Genomic DNA, 15,624 nt, shown 5'->3' with positions numbered 1-15,624 from the left:
CTCGATAAATAAGAAAAATAAACCAACAAAAGGTACATTTGTATCCCGATCCTTCATTTTTTTCTTCCTCAACGCGACTCTGAAATACCAGCGGCCGTAAGTGATGCTGCGCTCGAATCAAGCATCAACTCCATTTAGATAAAGTCCAATGGGGGAATCTTTGAAACAAGGCCGCGCTCTGTCCGATCTCCCCCCCCCCCCCCCCCCCCCCCCCCCCCCCCCCCCCCCCCCCCCCCCTTTAAAAAAAAAAAAAAAACTCGTATGTATACTACCCCTCCCACCTCTCCTCGCTCGTCCCCTCGCGCTCCCGTTCCCTCTCGACCCTACCGCTATGTTCGTATTGTCGTCTCTCTCAAGCCCTTCATGCAATGATTCCGTTGGCGCTCGGAAAAATCATGGACCGCGCGAGGGACGCGCGATTCAATGCCCCCGCGAATCGAATGGACGAATGAATGGAAATCTATCTATCTATCTATATATATATATATATATATATATATATATATATATATATATATGCGCGCGAGTTCGAGTGAATGAGCGCGGCGATTTATCGGGCGAGTGAATAATTGAAAGCTTATCTCGGGGATATACGGCGACCTTGGGCCCTGCCATCGCCAGTAAGCGCGCGGACATAAAGAGAGAGAGAGAGAGAGAGAGAGAGCCGAAGTGAATGGAGCTTTGTCGGGCTCGCGTGCCCCTTCCCTTCCCCTCCACCGTTCGCAAAGACGCGCGAGCAGTTAATGGGCTTTAAGAGATCGTCGATCGCGGCCACGGAATCGAGCGCGAGACATTTCTTTGTCGCTAGCCGAGGTCGTGCTTCCGTCCTCCTTCATTTTGATCATTTGCCCAGGCCGGCTCCGCTCCTCCTTACGTTTATAGTCGATGGATTTATGGATTTTAATTCGCCTGTACCTCTCTTCTTTTATCGATCGCCGGCGTTACTTTGCATACGATGAACCGACGCCCTCGAGCCTCCCATGCCACTTTATTAATTGCGCTCGAAAATAATGTCAGTTGTAAAGGACACGATTATCGCGGATGGCTGTCAATCCGTGCGTTCCTTAATCGAACGCTTATGGCAAGGAGGTGGATATGTAGCGTAAGCCACCACTACAATTAACCAGTCAACCCGTTACGACACAATTTTCCAATACTTTGCCCAATGAGTTTCCTTCGCGTCGATACTACACGCGTTGCCACATTGAGTACCCTCGGCGTATTTACATTAAGACGACGACGACGACGACGACGACGACGACGACGATTATTTAAAAATAATGGCGTTTATAATTGCTTTTCTCTTTGCAGATAACGCAGCTGAAAATCGACAACAATCCGTTCGCTAAAGGATTCCGGGATACAGGCGCGGGGAAGCGCGAAAAAAAGTGAGTACCGCTTTTGAATATAATTTATTAATCAATGCCTCAATACCTCTCCTCGTTCGCTAAATCACCAATGACATTGACGGCTTTCTCGCATCGGCACTTCCTCGTTACTTCCTCCTCACTTCCTCGGCGTATTTAGCAGCGCCAAAATTGACCCAGTGCCCTCGCACTCGAGCCGGGCTTGAGTAATAAATCCTCTTCAAGAAATCGGCTCGACTCGGCTCTACGGCCCTCATTACAGCAGTTACCAGCCTCCCGCCCTCGTGCATAAAATCTCCGAATGCACACGTGGCGACTCATTAGCATCCCGGGGAGGATGGGAGAGGTTGCATACGATGGCAGCAGCAGCAGTAGCAGCAGCAGCGCCAGCTGCAGTAGCGTTGGTGTGGTGGTGGCGGTGATGGTAGCGACGGAGGCGGCGGCGGCGACGACGACGACGGCTTCATTTCTATTCAATATTGCGGAGTTTACGAGCTTATGCGCACCACCGCAAAGAGAGATACGAGGGAGGTCGCCCTTCCTCACCCTCGACCAGGCGCCAATGGGGTCGAGCCCGTCATTTCAATTTCATCGGCGGGGGACCGTAATGGGATAGGGCTCTCGCAACGCGCTTTCCGAGATGCTCGAGTGGATCGTGATGACGTTACGTTACGTATGCATGAAATATCGGCTGTACGCACTTCCGCTGATGAGCTGCCTCGAGTGCCGGATGCTGACGCGCCTAACTATCATCCCGCGGAATTTCGGCCTCGGGTGGGCAGTCGCTTGGCGCTTCGCTAATCATGCCACGGACAATGGGCGCGAGAAAGAGGGACGGCCGCTTATTCGATTTAAAGAGCTTCCGGCGCTCTCGCCGAATAAACTCCAGATTTTGGTGGATAAATTTATCAGGACTCGTCCGACGACTATGACGGTTAAGCCGATGATTAGGAAGACGGGACATCAAAGAATATCGTTCACGAGCTTATTCGTGTTGCATTCGGGAATGGGACAACGAATGCCGCTGTCGCCACGTGTATCAATACTCGTAAAATCAACCTCAACTGACATTTCCATTTACCTTTTTCGTTCTATACTCCCACCAAAGTCCCTTGGGGATAACGTGCCATAAGATTCCGCCCCGTCGTCGTTGACTCATACTATGGGAATAGGTAATCCCGCCGGGCAATTATTTATATCGTGGAACGAATGTACGTTGCGTTAGATTAGCCCTCGCTCGCCGAATTAGCCAATAAAAGCAGAGTGTTGTGGGCGTTGCGAGGCAAATAGATGGGATCCCATCGGATGGGAGACGATGGGACTCGGTGGGTCGGGCGCAAGTACGTCGTACCCCATTGCAGGTGCTAATTGTGCTTACTCGCGCGAGATCCGAGGCTGATGTCGCGTTGGCCACGTCTTGGTCCTCGGCTCGTATCCCCTACAAACATCGTCCGACGTCGGAGCTCGAGATCGAGAGCTCCTCCGACCTGGCATACCTAGCAAAAAGCTCGCCGCGCGACACGAAGAAATTCAATACGCTGCGCGTAGCGGTATTTCACGCATCATTTGACTGCGTGAATAGCCGATGGTGAACTCGCCGAGGACCGATTGGGCCTCGATAAGGCTCCCCCACCCCCCCTCCCCACTCGTCATTCGCCTCCTACCACGGGCCCTTCGGTCGCCTGATGCTGATTCGATCTGTCGTTTGGCTTTCGAGGGATCGAGGCGATACCTTGTTCGCTTCATTTCGGCTAATTAAGTTTTGCCTTTACTTTTGAGACGACAGTTTTCGTCGAACGGTTCTGACGGCTCCGAGCCACGTTGCTTTATTTGAGATTCCAGCTCCTCGGCGGCTACGGCTACTTTTTGCCTCATCCTCTCGCATCCGCCCCCTCCCCCCTCCCCCCAGCCGCCATGCCCCCGTAGGCGCACCGCGAACCGCGAATCGCTTTGAAAATGAAGCTTCGCGCGAGTCGAGCCTCGTCTTACCTTCCCGACGCGCGTCTTCGCCTTCATTAACGGACTTGGCTCATTTATACGCCACTCTTACGACACGATCAACCTCGGATTATTTATTCACCGCGGCACTCTCTTCTCGGACTGATGGGTGAGGAGGGGTGGGGAAGATGTGGGGCCGCTCCAATCGGACAATCGGCCATAGGAGAGCTACCGAGGCGTGACGCGACACGGAATTTCCAAACGACGAGACGATGATTCTGGAGGCACAATCGTCAGCACAGAGGAGGAAAATCTCTCTCTCTCTCTCTCTCTCTCTCTCTCTCTTTGTTCTGCTGGCTCATTCACGGACGCAAAACGTATTTCTTGGCCTTTGATGATTAATCCTCGAAGCGCGCGGGATTCCGTCGCGTTGAAACTCACGCGGTTGGATGATGCGCGTCAAAGAGAATGAACTCCTCTGTTCCCTACCACTTCCACTTCCACTATTGCCATCGCCACCTCCTCCTCTTCCCCCTCCTCAAACCTCCTTCTGCTCGTCACTATCGACACAGCCCTTGAGGCAGTCGATAATAAGGCATTTTGGCGAGCGATAAACGCTGCTTCCTTATGACTTAATAATCAAACGAATAAGACGCGTCATCGAACGTGGATATGAAAGACGATGCGACGGCATTGGACGCTCATTCTACAATTAAAGACTAATATTACTTAACTTTTGAGGGTGGTGGTGGTGGCGGTGGGGGGGGTGGGTGGGGAGGAGGGAGCGAGGGCATTGGCTGCTAGTACGGATTAATCATAAAATTGAAGGCTTTTGTATTGCGCGCTCGAACAGCGCGATCACTTTATGGACTTTTTATTGGATTCGTACGTTTCATAAGTACGTGATGCAGGCGAGAGGACCGTCGATGTCAAATATAAGTTTCATGTGGGAATGGGCACTTGGAGGCCAAGGTAATCTCGTAGAAGCGATCCAATACGATCGGGTTAGTAAGCGCTTATAAAATAAATCAGTTGGAAAATGCGCCGGGGCATGGGGAGGGAGGGGAAATGACTTTGGACAAAGTAATTGAAAGTCGCGTCGAGCCAAGTCGGCGGCGTATCACCGAGATATTGTGTGCCCCCGACTCCCTTAAGGGCCAGCCAGATGAAAATCAGCGGGCACGAATTTATCGATCGGTCGGACGATTTTTTGTCAACCTCGAGAGGGTGGCTCGCTCGTGGAAGCCGTCGCGATCCTTGAGGCGAATGGCTGAGAGGCCGCAACATGGCAGGTCTTTATTATGCGTCCGCAGCTTAATATAAAATTCAATGCTCCCCGGCCGCGCGAGCGAGCACGTTTATGGTGGCAGTGGCGACTGTGAGGGTCCACCCCCGAGGAGCATCGCTATGCTAATCCGATGATTGGCCGTGTTCCAACCCCGTAACCCCTTTGTTACGTCGGTTCCTCTCGACTCTTTCGTTCGCACCCGGAGGAGAGCGACCGAGGCTAACCGAGACCATAAGCCAAAACTAACCCTTATTCTAATTAGGAATCGTAACTCCGATGCGTCCTGCTTTACATATTTTCTCGATTAGCTCTCCCCTTCCCATATTCTCTCAATCTATCTCTAACTATCTCTCTCTCTCTAACTATCTCTCTCAATCTATCTCTCTCTCTCTATCTATCTATCTATCTATCTATCTATCTATCTATCTATCTATCTATCTATCTATCTATCTATCTATCTATCTATCTATCTATCTATCTATCTATCTATCTATCTATCTATCTATCTATCTATCTATCTATCTATCTATCTATCTATCTATCTATCTATCTTTATCTCTATCTCTATCTCTATCTATTTTACTCATTGCCGTCTCCCAGTGTGCGCTTCATTGGGACGTTGGCGTACGGTGCGCCGATAGATCGCGGTATATTTTTGCAAATATTAAGTCTGCTTTTGTAGTTTCGACCTTGATTTTTGTATTTTACATTCGAGCTTTACCCCCGTGTCCGCCTCGTAATTACCTTTGACTTTTAAATTTCAGGATAGCGCGGCCAATGTTGTGACATTGTCGTCATTGTAAGCGCTACTTCCTTCCATCACAACTTATTATCGGCGATAACATTTCATTGTAGAATCGCGTTAATTCCTGTAATATCAACACAATGTGCAATTTACGTTTATTCCTCGCGAATTCGAATAATCATTCGCACCGTTCTGTCACATGTGATTTCGTTTACTTTTACACGGCCATTCATATGTAATTTAATTTACTCGGACTTAGCGAGCCACCGAGACTTATCACTCTTCCGGGAGCGTATTATCCTCATGTTTAATAGCGCGAGCGGAAATTACGGAGCGAAAGATCTTTCGTTATAATGGGCATGATAATGCACGCGACGTCTTCGCTTGGAAAATAGATGGAAATGCCTTGCGAGATACGCATTCAGCGGACTAAATTACCAAAGCGGCGCGGGGAAATGTATTTCGATGAACTAACGCGTCGGTGTATCGTTTGACCTCGAGTGGCCATTAATCAACGTCGGGGCCAGTAACTTTTACACTATTCCATGAATATATTTGAAATCTTTGTTCGGCAATTGTCTCTGGCCCTCCCGTCGCTCCTCTTTAACAAAATTCCCAATTTGCCAGGCATGTAGTTGCATTGATCGCGTTTGAAAAGCAGCTCCAGTAGAAATACGCAAGGAAGTAGGCATCCCGAAATTCGCATCTTGCAAAAAGCAGCCCGTCTTTCGAGTCTCTCCAGCTTTCCTCGAATACGTCGAAAAACACGGAATGGAGGTTGCAGAAGTTGGTGAAAAAGCAGTCTCTCGGCGTCGTGCCCCCGGTGCAAGAATCACGCAGACTTTCAGTGCACTATCGATTAACCGCATTTGCCGGCGTTCTCTCTCTCTCGCTCTCTCTCTCTCTCTCTCTCTCTCTCTCTATCTACATCTACATCTACATCTACATCTATCTCTATCTATCTATCTCTTTGTATATATATATATATATATATATATAGCTTTCGCTCGCACGCTCGTCTGCCATTCGTCTCGTGTTGGTCGTGTTGTGTCGGTGCGCTCTGATCGTATTACACGGGCTTTAGTGAGCGCTTAGCGCCGCTCGACGCCGTCGCGACGCCGTGGAGGTGCGAGTGCTACTACGAGCTTACAAGAGGCTTAGTTAGGAAGGAAAGCGGCGTATCGCGAGATGAACGAGACTTTGACATCGTTGATGCACGTGTTGTGTTGTATCCTTTGGGCGCTCGAGAAGAGACGCAAAGCTCCAGCTTCGGAGTCTGCAACGTATTGTTGGGGCCCGATGTATTAGCGAGTATTATGACAGGCGCGCGTGATCTGTTTGAATCGTCGATTGTTAATATATGATTTTAGTAAGGTAATATTCGATAGGCGGCAATGCCCGCGGGGATTACAATGAACTTCCAATGATATTTACTTGTAAATTTCTATCGAGCCTCTTCAAAGTTTTTTTTAAGCCGTCTGGAGTTTCAACCCACGCGTTGCTCGACGCTCGGCAAAGACACGGGGGAATATTTTGCATAGTTTTGGGATATTATGAGTATAGAATTTAAATGGATTATGTATGTAGTTAAAGATGAGAAATTGTATTATGCGTATATTTATATTTTTACAAGTAAACGCAATATTTTACGTTCCATTGGTCGAGCATTTGTAAGGTTTGAGTTTTCATCTTCGTGTTTATTTAATTCGTACAATACATTTTTTTCAGATGCTAATTCGTCATTTCATCATAAATGTTTTGTGAATGGTTAATGTTTGAATATGACAATGACGAGTGTGACGAATATTCTTTGTAGTATTAAATGCTTGTAAATGTTGCTCTGTCAATATAATAATTAAGTAAAATAACCTAGTGATCCTCTGTTCGAATATTTGCTTTCATATGGGATTGTATTAATTTATCGTTAAAAAAAAAAAAAAAACTCGGTATTTTGTTCGGTATGTGGCAACGTATGATTGCACGTTTTGCTCTCATGGTTTCGTGAAGGTAGCTGAAGGCGTAAAATCAATAGTTCGATTTGCAAAATGAGTGGTATTCGTCTTATCGAAGGTACTGAAAAAGAAAAAATAATAAAGCAGCCGAATTATTGAATTATTTGACAATCGGATATTCCAAAAGTGTCAGAGTCGATTACTTCTTTCATTTTAATTTTTCGCCTCCTTCTCCCTTTCATGCGTAACATTTTTAATTGTCCAAACGCGTAATGAAGCTCTAAATTACGATATATAAAATGTCAAAATGTTTGTCGAAAGTTAATGGTAGGAGAGCGAGCGACCGACACGGTTATTACAACTATAAAACATTTGTACATAAAATAGCAGAGATAAAAATATTATTTATTTTAATTTCGTTGTTGTTGTATATAAATATTCGACGTATTAATAATGCCTCTCATTCGAAAGTATATGGTTTTTACTCCTTCAAACGTATTGGCATTTTGAAAAGTCGGTAATAATGGATAATATGCAAATTTACTTGTAAATTGGATTTTCTTAATATTTTATTACCTTTAAACAATAAGCACTCGAAAACTATTATAATTTCGTTCAACTCAATTTCGCTATCGGTAAATTTAGCCATTTTATTTTATGACAATTTTAATGGCCTACGAGAGTTATTTTTACTATTGAATTTTAAAATCTTGAGCGTTTATTCTTATTATATTGTCGGAAACATCAATTTTTTTTTACTTTCTGATGTGTAATTTTTTTTTTGGGTTTTTGTGTTTTGTTTCGGTTTTGGGATCTTATTAAAATGTATTTCACTAAGCAATTAGACTCTAAAAGTCATTGTGAAAAGAAAGTTGCCGCAAGCGCGACCATTATTTAGAAATTTGATAAATATGCATATTTTCTTGGATAATGTCTACGTTGCGGTCCATCAATATTAATTGATCCGTTAATAAAAATGTGTAAAATCCCGCGGGAAATTGGCTCGTTCAATGACGCGCAATACAGTTGGAACGAGATAGCGCTATCTTTTCGGAGTCGTTGGTCTATTCTTAAAGTTCCAAATTAGCGACAGAAATTGATGCGAATGACCTTCACGGATGTTTTCGTTAAAATCTAACTATCCATATTCGACACAGCGAAGCCGTTCGTATAAGAAGTAAAATCGTGACAAGGCACTGGAATTCGTTTGGACACGTGCACACAAGGGCTTTAAATGTCTGGTTCGCAAACTCTCATACTCTCTCTCTCTCTCTCTCTCTATCTCTCTCGGAGTGCGTGCCTCTTCTTTTTTTGTTTTTTTGGCGGCGGGCATTCTTGCGCTCCTCTGTGTCTCTCTTCGTCTGCTCTCTCTCTCTCTCTCTCTCTCTCTCTCTCTCATACACACTCTCTCCCGTCTTGAGAGGATTCACGCGGGAAATTGGATTGTCAGTACACGTTCCGTCAATTGGTGACACGTAGTAGGCGCAAAGTACGTTATACGGATGCCGTGGCCGGGCTTCCACGACCTACTCGTTGCATATTGAGGATGGGGGTCGGCTGCCACGAACGATTCGTCGGGGAAAGTCGGGGTCAACGAGGTGCTCACACCGCTTCTACTTAGATAATTCGTCTTTTAAATGCTTACGGATCTTGCGCGACTCCAAGGCCCTTTCAACTCGTCTCTCAGCCATTGACGGAAGGCTACGAGAGAAATTTAATTAGCGCTGTTACATATTACACCACGAGACGGAAGAGATGCCTCAACCTTAACGCTACTCGTCACGAAAATTTTTCAGTCGTTCGTAAGAATGTCTTAAGAAATTTCGAATATTTCTAATTGTGCAGCCTATGGCATTTATCTCATGATTGATGAAATCCTTTGGCTGCTTTATCATTTTTGTAAATTTTATCCAATTATCTGTCATCGACACCACGATCCTCATATTTATCGTAAATATCGAATATCGGTGAGGTTGCGCCGGCTAAGTACAACGCGACTACACACTAACCCTACACTAACAAAGCGACATATGTCAACAATACGCACATCAAACATTTGCTCTAATTTTCTATTGCTGTTGCACGCTTATCATTACACGCTTTATCATACATTTATTTATTACAGGATATTTTTATTAATTGAACTTGCCAATATATATTTTTTTATTTATCAAAATTGATGGGTCGACGATGGCCTTACGCATACATTACTTATTCGGCTCGACGATGAAAACTTTACTCCATACCGTTTACATTTTAATGGAATAATTACGCAATTAGACTCTACGACGTAACTACATTCCATAAATATTTATTCCATCGAGACTCGCTAATGTACTTCTTATAAATTAATAATTGTTAATAAAAACGAAGTTACTGCATCGCCAATACATAATGTATATAGATAGCTTTATCTGCTTATGCCCTCTTGTATTATTGATTATGAGTATTATATAGGCTTTTAGCCTACCACATGCTTAAAAAAAAAGTATATGCAATCTTACACAATTATTGTTTCGAAAAGTACGCGAATGTTGAATTTTGCAATAAAATTTTACTTAACTCGTGGTTGGCGAAAAAAGAGGCGAAAAAAGGGAGCTCCACCACCCCACCGCCCGACCCATTCCACTTTACCAACTGTAACGAAACGTTAAAACGAATCGCTTTATTCATTTAATGACTACATAAAACTTTCATATCACTACTCGAATTACGTTTATGATACACTTACAATGCTCGAGGTAAATTTACATTCCACGTAGTACATGTAGTAGCACAATCGAATAATCACGTATAATTAATCGCGATAACAAGCGTCGAAGGTCTGACTTTTTGGAAAGTGAGGCTTATGACCGTCTACTTCCAGTAGCGAATAAAGCAAAACGAATCGCGAACTAGCACTTCCCCTTCAAGCCTATCCCCACTCACCTTCAAACAACAACAACAACTGCAACAATAAACACTTGCAATTGCACGAACGTGCGAGCCAAGCGGCTATTTCAAGTAACTCAATCGTCATTACAATATCCGCGAGCAGCACCTACTAATCCCATCACTCTCATCTGTTTCAGCAGACAGGCACTACTGACAGTCTCGGGTGGAGGTTCCCGGCTCAGCGGGAGCGGCGGCCACGGAGGCCCCGGCTCACCGGACAAGAGGCGCTCCTCCAGCTCCGGCATCGACTACCTCGACGACGAGGACAAGCTCCTGGACGTCGTTGGGCCCGACACGCCGCATCCGGCGCATCAGCGCTCGCGCTCGCGCGACCGCGAGGATCGGGGTACCTTGAGCGATCGGGGCGACGGAAGCGAATCTTCCGGCTCGGAGAGCGGCGGTACCGGTGGCCTCGGCTCAACCGGCCACCACGGCGCCTCCGACGGACCCCGACCCGACGTCTCGGTCGGGCCGCCCCTTCACCCGCCGCTCCTCCCCTACCTCTATCCACCGGTGCCGGGGCTCTATCCCGGTCCCGGCCACCTCATCCCGCCTAATCCTCTGGGCCTACACGGGGGCGTCACCCCGGGCATGCTCTTCAACGCCCAACTGGCCCTCGCGGCCTCCCAGCACCCGGCGCTCTTCGCCCACTACCCCCATCCTCTCGCGAGTCCACTACACCAACTCAAGGGCCACAGGTTCGCCCCGTACGCGCTGCCGCCGCACGCGCCCTCTCACGGCTCGGCCTTCGAGACGGTGACGCCCGGTAGTCGAGGCACCCTGAGCCCCAGATCACCGCCCCCGAGGCCACCGACGGGCTCGCCGAGTCCCGCGGCAGCGAGCGTCGTCGCGAGCGCCACTGGCGAGCTCAAGTCCATCGAGAACATGGTGAACGGGCTGCAGGATAAGAGGCCGCGCGCGAGCCCGGGCCTCGCGGAAGCCGGTGGCGGGAGCCCGTGACAGGAGCAGCGGCGCGCGTCCAACAGCCTCCCGGACGGGGCCTCGGAAACGAGGGTCGAGACCGAGCCGGCCGAGGATGAGCCGCCCGGCAGGCGCCGGGGTCCGGGCAACTCTCGCTCGCTGGACGAGGAGAGGGCGGGGACGCAGCCCGACTCGACCTCCGAGCCGTCCTCGTAGCCGAGGCTGCTTGTCGAACCTAGTTATTAAACAAAGTGCAATTGGATGGACGACGGGAGGGGCGCCGGATTGCGCCCGCCCGTGTACATAGCTGTCGAGCACCATACTAGCGGATTACGTAAACGACATTTCGGTGTGGACGGGGGCCTGGTGAACCTGAACGGGACAGACCTCGTAGGAGGTGTCTGCGAGCCTGTTTATCGCCGCCCGGTGCTGAACTCGAATTGGTCCCTTCCGGGCGTTCGCCCGGTACAAGAATGAGCGATAGCGTCATCGCTAGCAGCACCGCCGTTCCCACCACCAATACCATGACCATCACCACGATTACCACAATTACCAACATCGTCACCGTCACTACCACCACAACCACCATAATCACCATCACGAATACCACCGCGACAAACCATTATCATCATCACGACCACTACCATCATCAACAGCAGCAGCAGCAGCAGCAGCAGCAGCAGCAGCAGCAGCAGCAGCAGCAGCAGCAGCAGCAGCAGCAGCAGCAGCAGCAGCAGCAGCAGCAGCAGCAGCAGCAGCAGCAGCAGCAGCAGCAGCAGCAGCAGCAGCAGCAGCAGCAGCAGCAGCAGCAGCAGCAGCAGCAGCAGCAGCAGCAGCAGCAGCAGCAGCAGCAGCAGCAGCAGCAGCAGCAGCAGCAGCAGCAGCAGCAGCAGCAGCAGCAGCAGCAGCAGCAGCAGCAGCAGCAGCAGCAGCAGCAGCAGCAGCAGCAGCAGCAGCAGCAGCAGCAGCAGCAGCAGCAGCAGCAGCAGCAGCAGCAGCAGCAGCAGCAGCAGCAGCAGCAGCAGCAGCAGCAGCAGCAGCAGCAGCAGCAGCAGCAGCAGCAGCAGCAGCAGCAGCAGCAGCAGCAGCAGCAGCAGCAGCAGCAGCAGCAGCAGCAGCAGCAGCAGCAGCAGCAGCAGCAGCAGCAGCAGCAGCAGCAGCAGCAGCAGCAGCAGCAGCAGCAGCAGCAGCAGCAGCAATCTAACTTTACCCGTTTGTTTTAACAAATTGGAAAATTGCAAGGATGCCAGCTTCTCGGCTCACCTCGGCGATTCTGCGTCAATCTTCAAGAGAGTTGCGAATTTTTGGTTTTACGCGAGACCCCCTAGTCTAATTTTCGAATTAGAATCAAGGGAAACGGCTAGTAATTCTTATAATTTGTATATTCCAAGCCCACGCCTTTTAGATTTCATTATTAACACGCAAAAGTGCAGAAATTTTAATATTTAACGACTTACAGTATTGGAGTGAGAAATCCAACATCGTTGTCATATCGCGTTATATCGGGTGGTAGTGACCTTTCAATCGAACTCTTGGGCGTAATTTTTCGTCACTGCGACGCGCAAAATAGCGGCCAAGGGACGTGACTTTTCCTTCGTTGATTTAATAAGCCTCGATCGTAGACAAAATCTTTGTGCTCTATAAAATTATTCGTCCGCATGTACTGCCAATCGTAATAAATTAACGTATTCGGCACTAATTGAAATGGTTTTATGACAATGTCTACGCGTGCGAAGGTACGCAATGCTAAGTCACGGATAATTGTAGCGCGAATATAAAGTTTCTTTTAATTTTAATCGCGATTATCTCAAGAAATTGCCATCGCAAAACAAATACCCGCGGCACGCGCAACAAGCGGCCACAAATCCGCGTACGCATGTATGCACGCACTCATGCACGCACGTAGGCACGTACGCACGTACGCACGCACGTACGCACGCACGCACGCACGCACGCACGCACGCACGCAAGCAAGCAAGCAAGCGAGGAAGGAAGCAAGGAAGGAAGCGAGGATGCAAGCAAGTACGCACGCACACAGGCACGCATTAGATACATCAGACACGCATTAAACACATGAGACAGGAATGCGCGCGATGTACAGTTCTTAACTTGTTCCGAGAAAAAAGATGAGAGCTCGAAAAGTCGACGGAGTGAGAATATCAAGTTGATTGGTAACGAGGAAACTGAAACATCCAAAGTTAATGTTGCTACTATTTTAATCGAATTCAAGCGACTTTTCAAGCTAAGACAAAGACAGAAAAATATTTTACCTGGGATTACGTAGATTTTAAGGGATAATCTGTAATGGTAAACGACAATTGCAATATAAACGCATCTCCGCAAAAACGTAGTCCCTGTACATATGTACCCTAGTGATATTACAACTGTATTTGGATATAAATAAACGAGGACAGAAGTTAATGCGCCAGCAATTATCGTCTGTTTGAATTTAACGGTATCAATACTACCACCGAGTATCAATTTATTGCTGTACTCTGGCATCGGAAAGGGAGTCAGCATCGACGAGCATGAAAAACGCGAGAACGACGCGCTCGCACTTCCTTCTCGTTATTTTCTCGTCTTATCCCCTCGTCGCTGAAAGGTTCGGCGAGTGGCGAGAGCCACTGGAACGCCAGCGCGAACGTAGATAAACGCGATGCGAACCAACTGCAAAGGTACGCGGCCTCGTCTACCTGGACTTTTATTAATGAAAATGAGAATCGAGCAAGAAGAGGTTATAAGATGTGTAGGGATAACGAAAACTTCGGGGGGACGATTTTTGTGATCCGATTATCTTATAGTAGCTAGGATGTCCGATTAAGAAGAGATGGAATAAATGCTGGGAAGGGGGAGGGAGGTAGGCAGGGGGAGGGGGTGGGGGTAGTGCGTATGAAACGTACTTCGAAAACAACTTGTATAAAGCGTAGAAATTGATGTAGATAATTTTACGAGTGAATGCGCACGCGTGAAAGAGTCGAGCGAATGTGTGCGAGCGGACAACGAAAAGCCAAGATTGTAATAATCCACAGGGATGGCACGGCGGGCGTGCCGTGAAGAGGATTGGGATGAGGGATGAGGGAGACGTTATCTAGAGAAAAGCCAAGTTACTTTGTCGTAGCGGTGGGTGCAAGGATTCCGGCAAAATGTGTGACTGTAGCCAATCGATTGATCCGCGAACGTTCGAGCGGTTAGTGCACTAACGCTCGACTATCGATGGCTCGTGGTGGTCGCGTCTCCTCGGGCTCCCACGAGAGAGATAGAGAGAGATAGAGAGATAGATAGAGAGATAGATAGAGAGATAGATAGATAGATAGATAGATAGATAGATAGATAGATAGATAGAGAGAGAGAGAGAGAGAGAGAGAGAGAGAGAGAGAGAGAGAGAGGAAAGGTATCAATAACGTTTGTAACGATGCTCCCCGTTCCTCGTACCATCCCCCTTGACAGCCCCCGTGACCGACGATCGTTGCTACACGAGCTAAACGTGACAGATAAAAGCTAAGCGGGAAATTAATGTCTGCGAGCGAAACGAGAATGAATAAAGAAAAGCGATGTAGTGAACTAGGCTAGTCCGATAGCTGCACCTGTATATTACACGTGTAACATAACTATATAAATTATAAGCGAGGGACGGGTGGCGAAGTCGTGGATGACGGTGGTGGGGGGGGGGGAGGAGGGAAGGTTATAAAGCTGTTGACCCCGCAACGATGCTGTGACCTGGACTCGTTGAGCCATTCCTAATCTGTCCGCACTCCGGTCAATATCTCATCCTTTTTGCCAGCAGCTGTAACTATGACATATAGGACAAACGTCTTCTCGAGGGCATAAAAGCAATAAGTCGTTCGATATACCAATGTAAATGCTTATATTTTATTTGCCATTTACTCTCATTAATATCCTTGTTTTTTTCTTTTTCTTTTTTTTCATACTTTTCTTCATGATTTGCCGGTTTAACTGTAGAACTGTCGGAATAGCGCAGTTACGCCCTATTTGTACCGCACACGTTAGCACATTCAATAATATAAAAGACCTCTATTTGCATATTGTTGTTTCATTAAAATTATCTGACAAATTATGTATATATATATATGTCACGATTAAGTAATAATAACGATTACTCGTTTAATTAATTGATTAGTTCAATTTACAGTTATAATCATAAATTATAATTATTACGTTGTATATCTGAAATTTAAGATTAATCGAACCGGTGCCCGCTTGGTTATGTCAAAATAAAATCCAACTCATAGATTTAAGGCCTATAAGCTTTGAAACGATGCTCATACACTTTCACTTATTGTTATAATAATAATTGCAAATATATGATCTGTAACAAGGAAATTGTACATTTTGTAATCCTAGCGACGATTTGACTCGAACGATTCGACGGAGGAAACTGCACATTTATTCTGGATGCGATAATACCGATCGCTTGAAATTACTTGAGTATATGAGAGAAGTCTGTCGCTGCGGTTTAAA

At 47.2% G+C, this 15,624-nt stretch overlaps 1 protein-coding gene across 1 annotated transcript in view; it reads left to right on the top strand.

The window, feature by feature from the left end:
* The window catches only part of bi (T-box transcription factor bifid), a 126,425-nt gene extending 114,735 nt beyond the window's left edge, over positions 1-11,690 (top strand). Inside the window, exons 7-8 of the mRNA XM_011504802.1 lie at positions 1,312-1,388; positions 10,362-11,690. Of these exons, the coding sequence (XP_011503104.1) occupies positions 1,312-1,388; positions 10,362-11,184 (900 nt within the window). The 3' untranslated portion in view covers positions 11,185-11,690. The remainder of the gene's footprint in view (positions 1-1,311; positions 1,389-10,361) is intronic.
* The last annotated feature ends 3,934 nt before the right edge of the window (positions 11,691-15,624 follow it).

Source organism: Ceratosolen solmsi, unplaced genomic scaffold (assembly GCF_000503995.2).
Source record: "Ceratosolen solmsi marchali unplaced genomic scaffold, CerSol_1.0 scaffold70, whole genome shotgun sequence".
Lineage (NCBI taxonomy): Eukaryota > Metazoa > Arthropoda > Insecta > Hymenoptera > Agaonidae > Ceratosolen > Ceratosolen solmsi.
The sequence above is the reverse complement of the archived record's forward strand: the minus strand, read 5'-3'. Positions and strand labels throughout refer to the sequence as shown.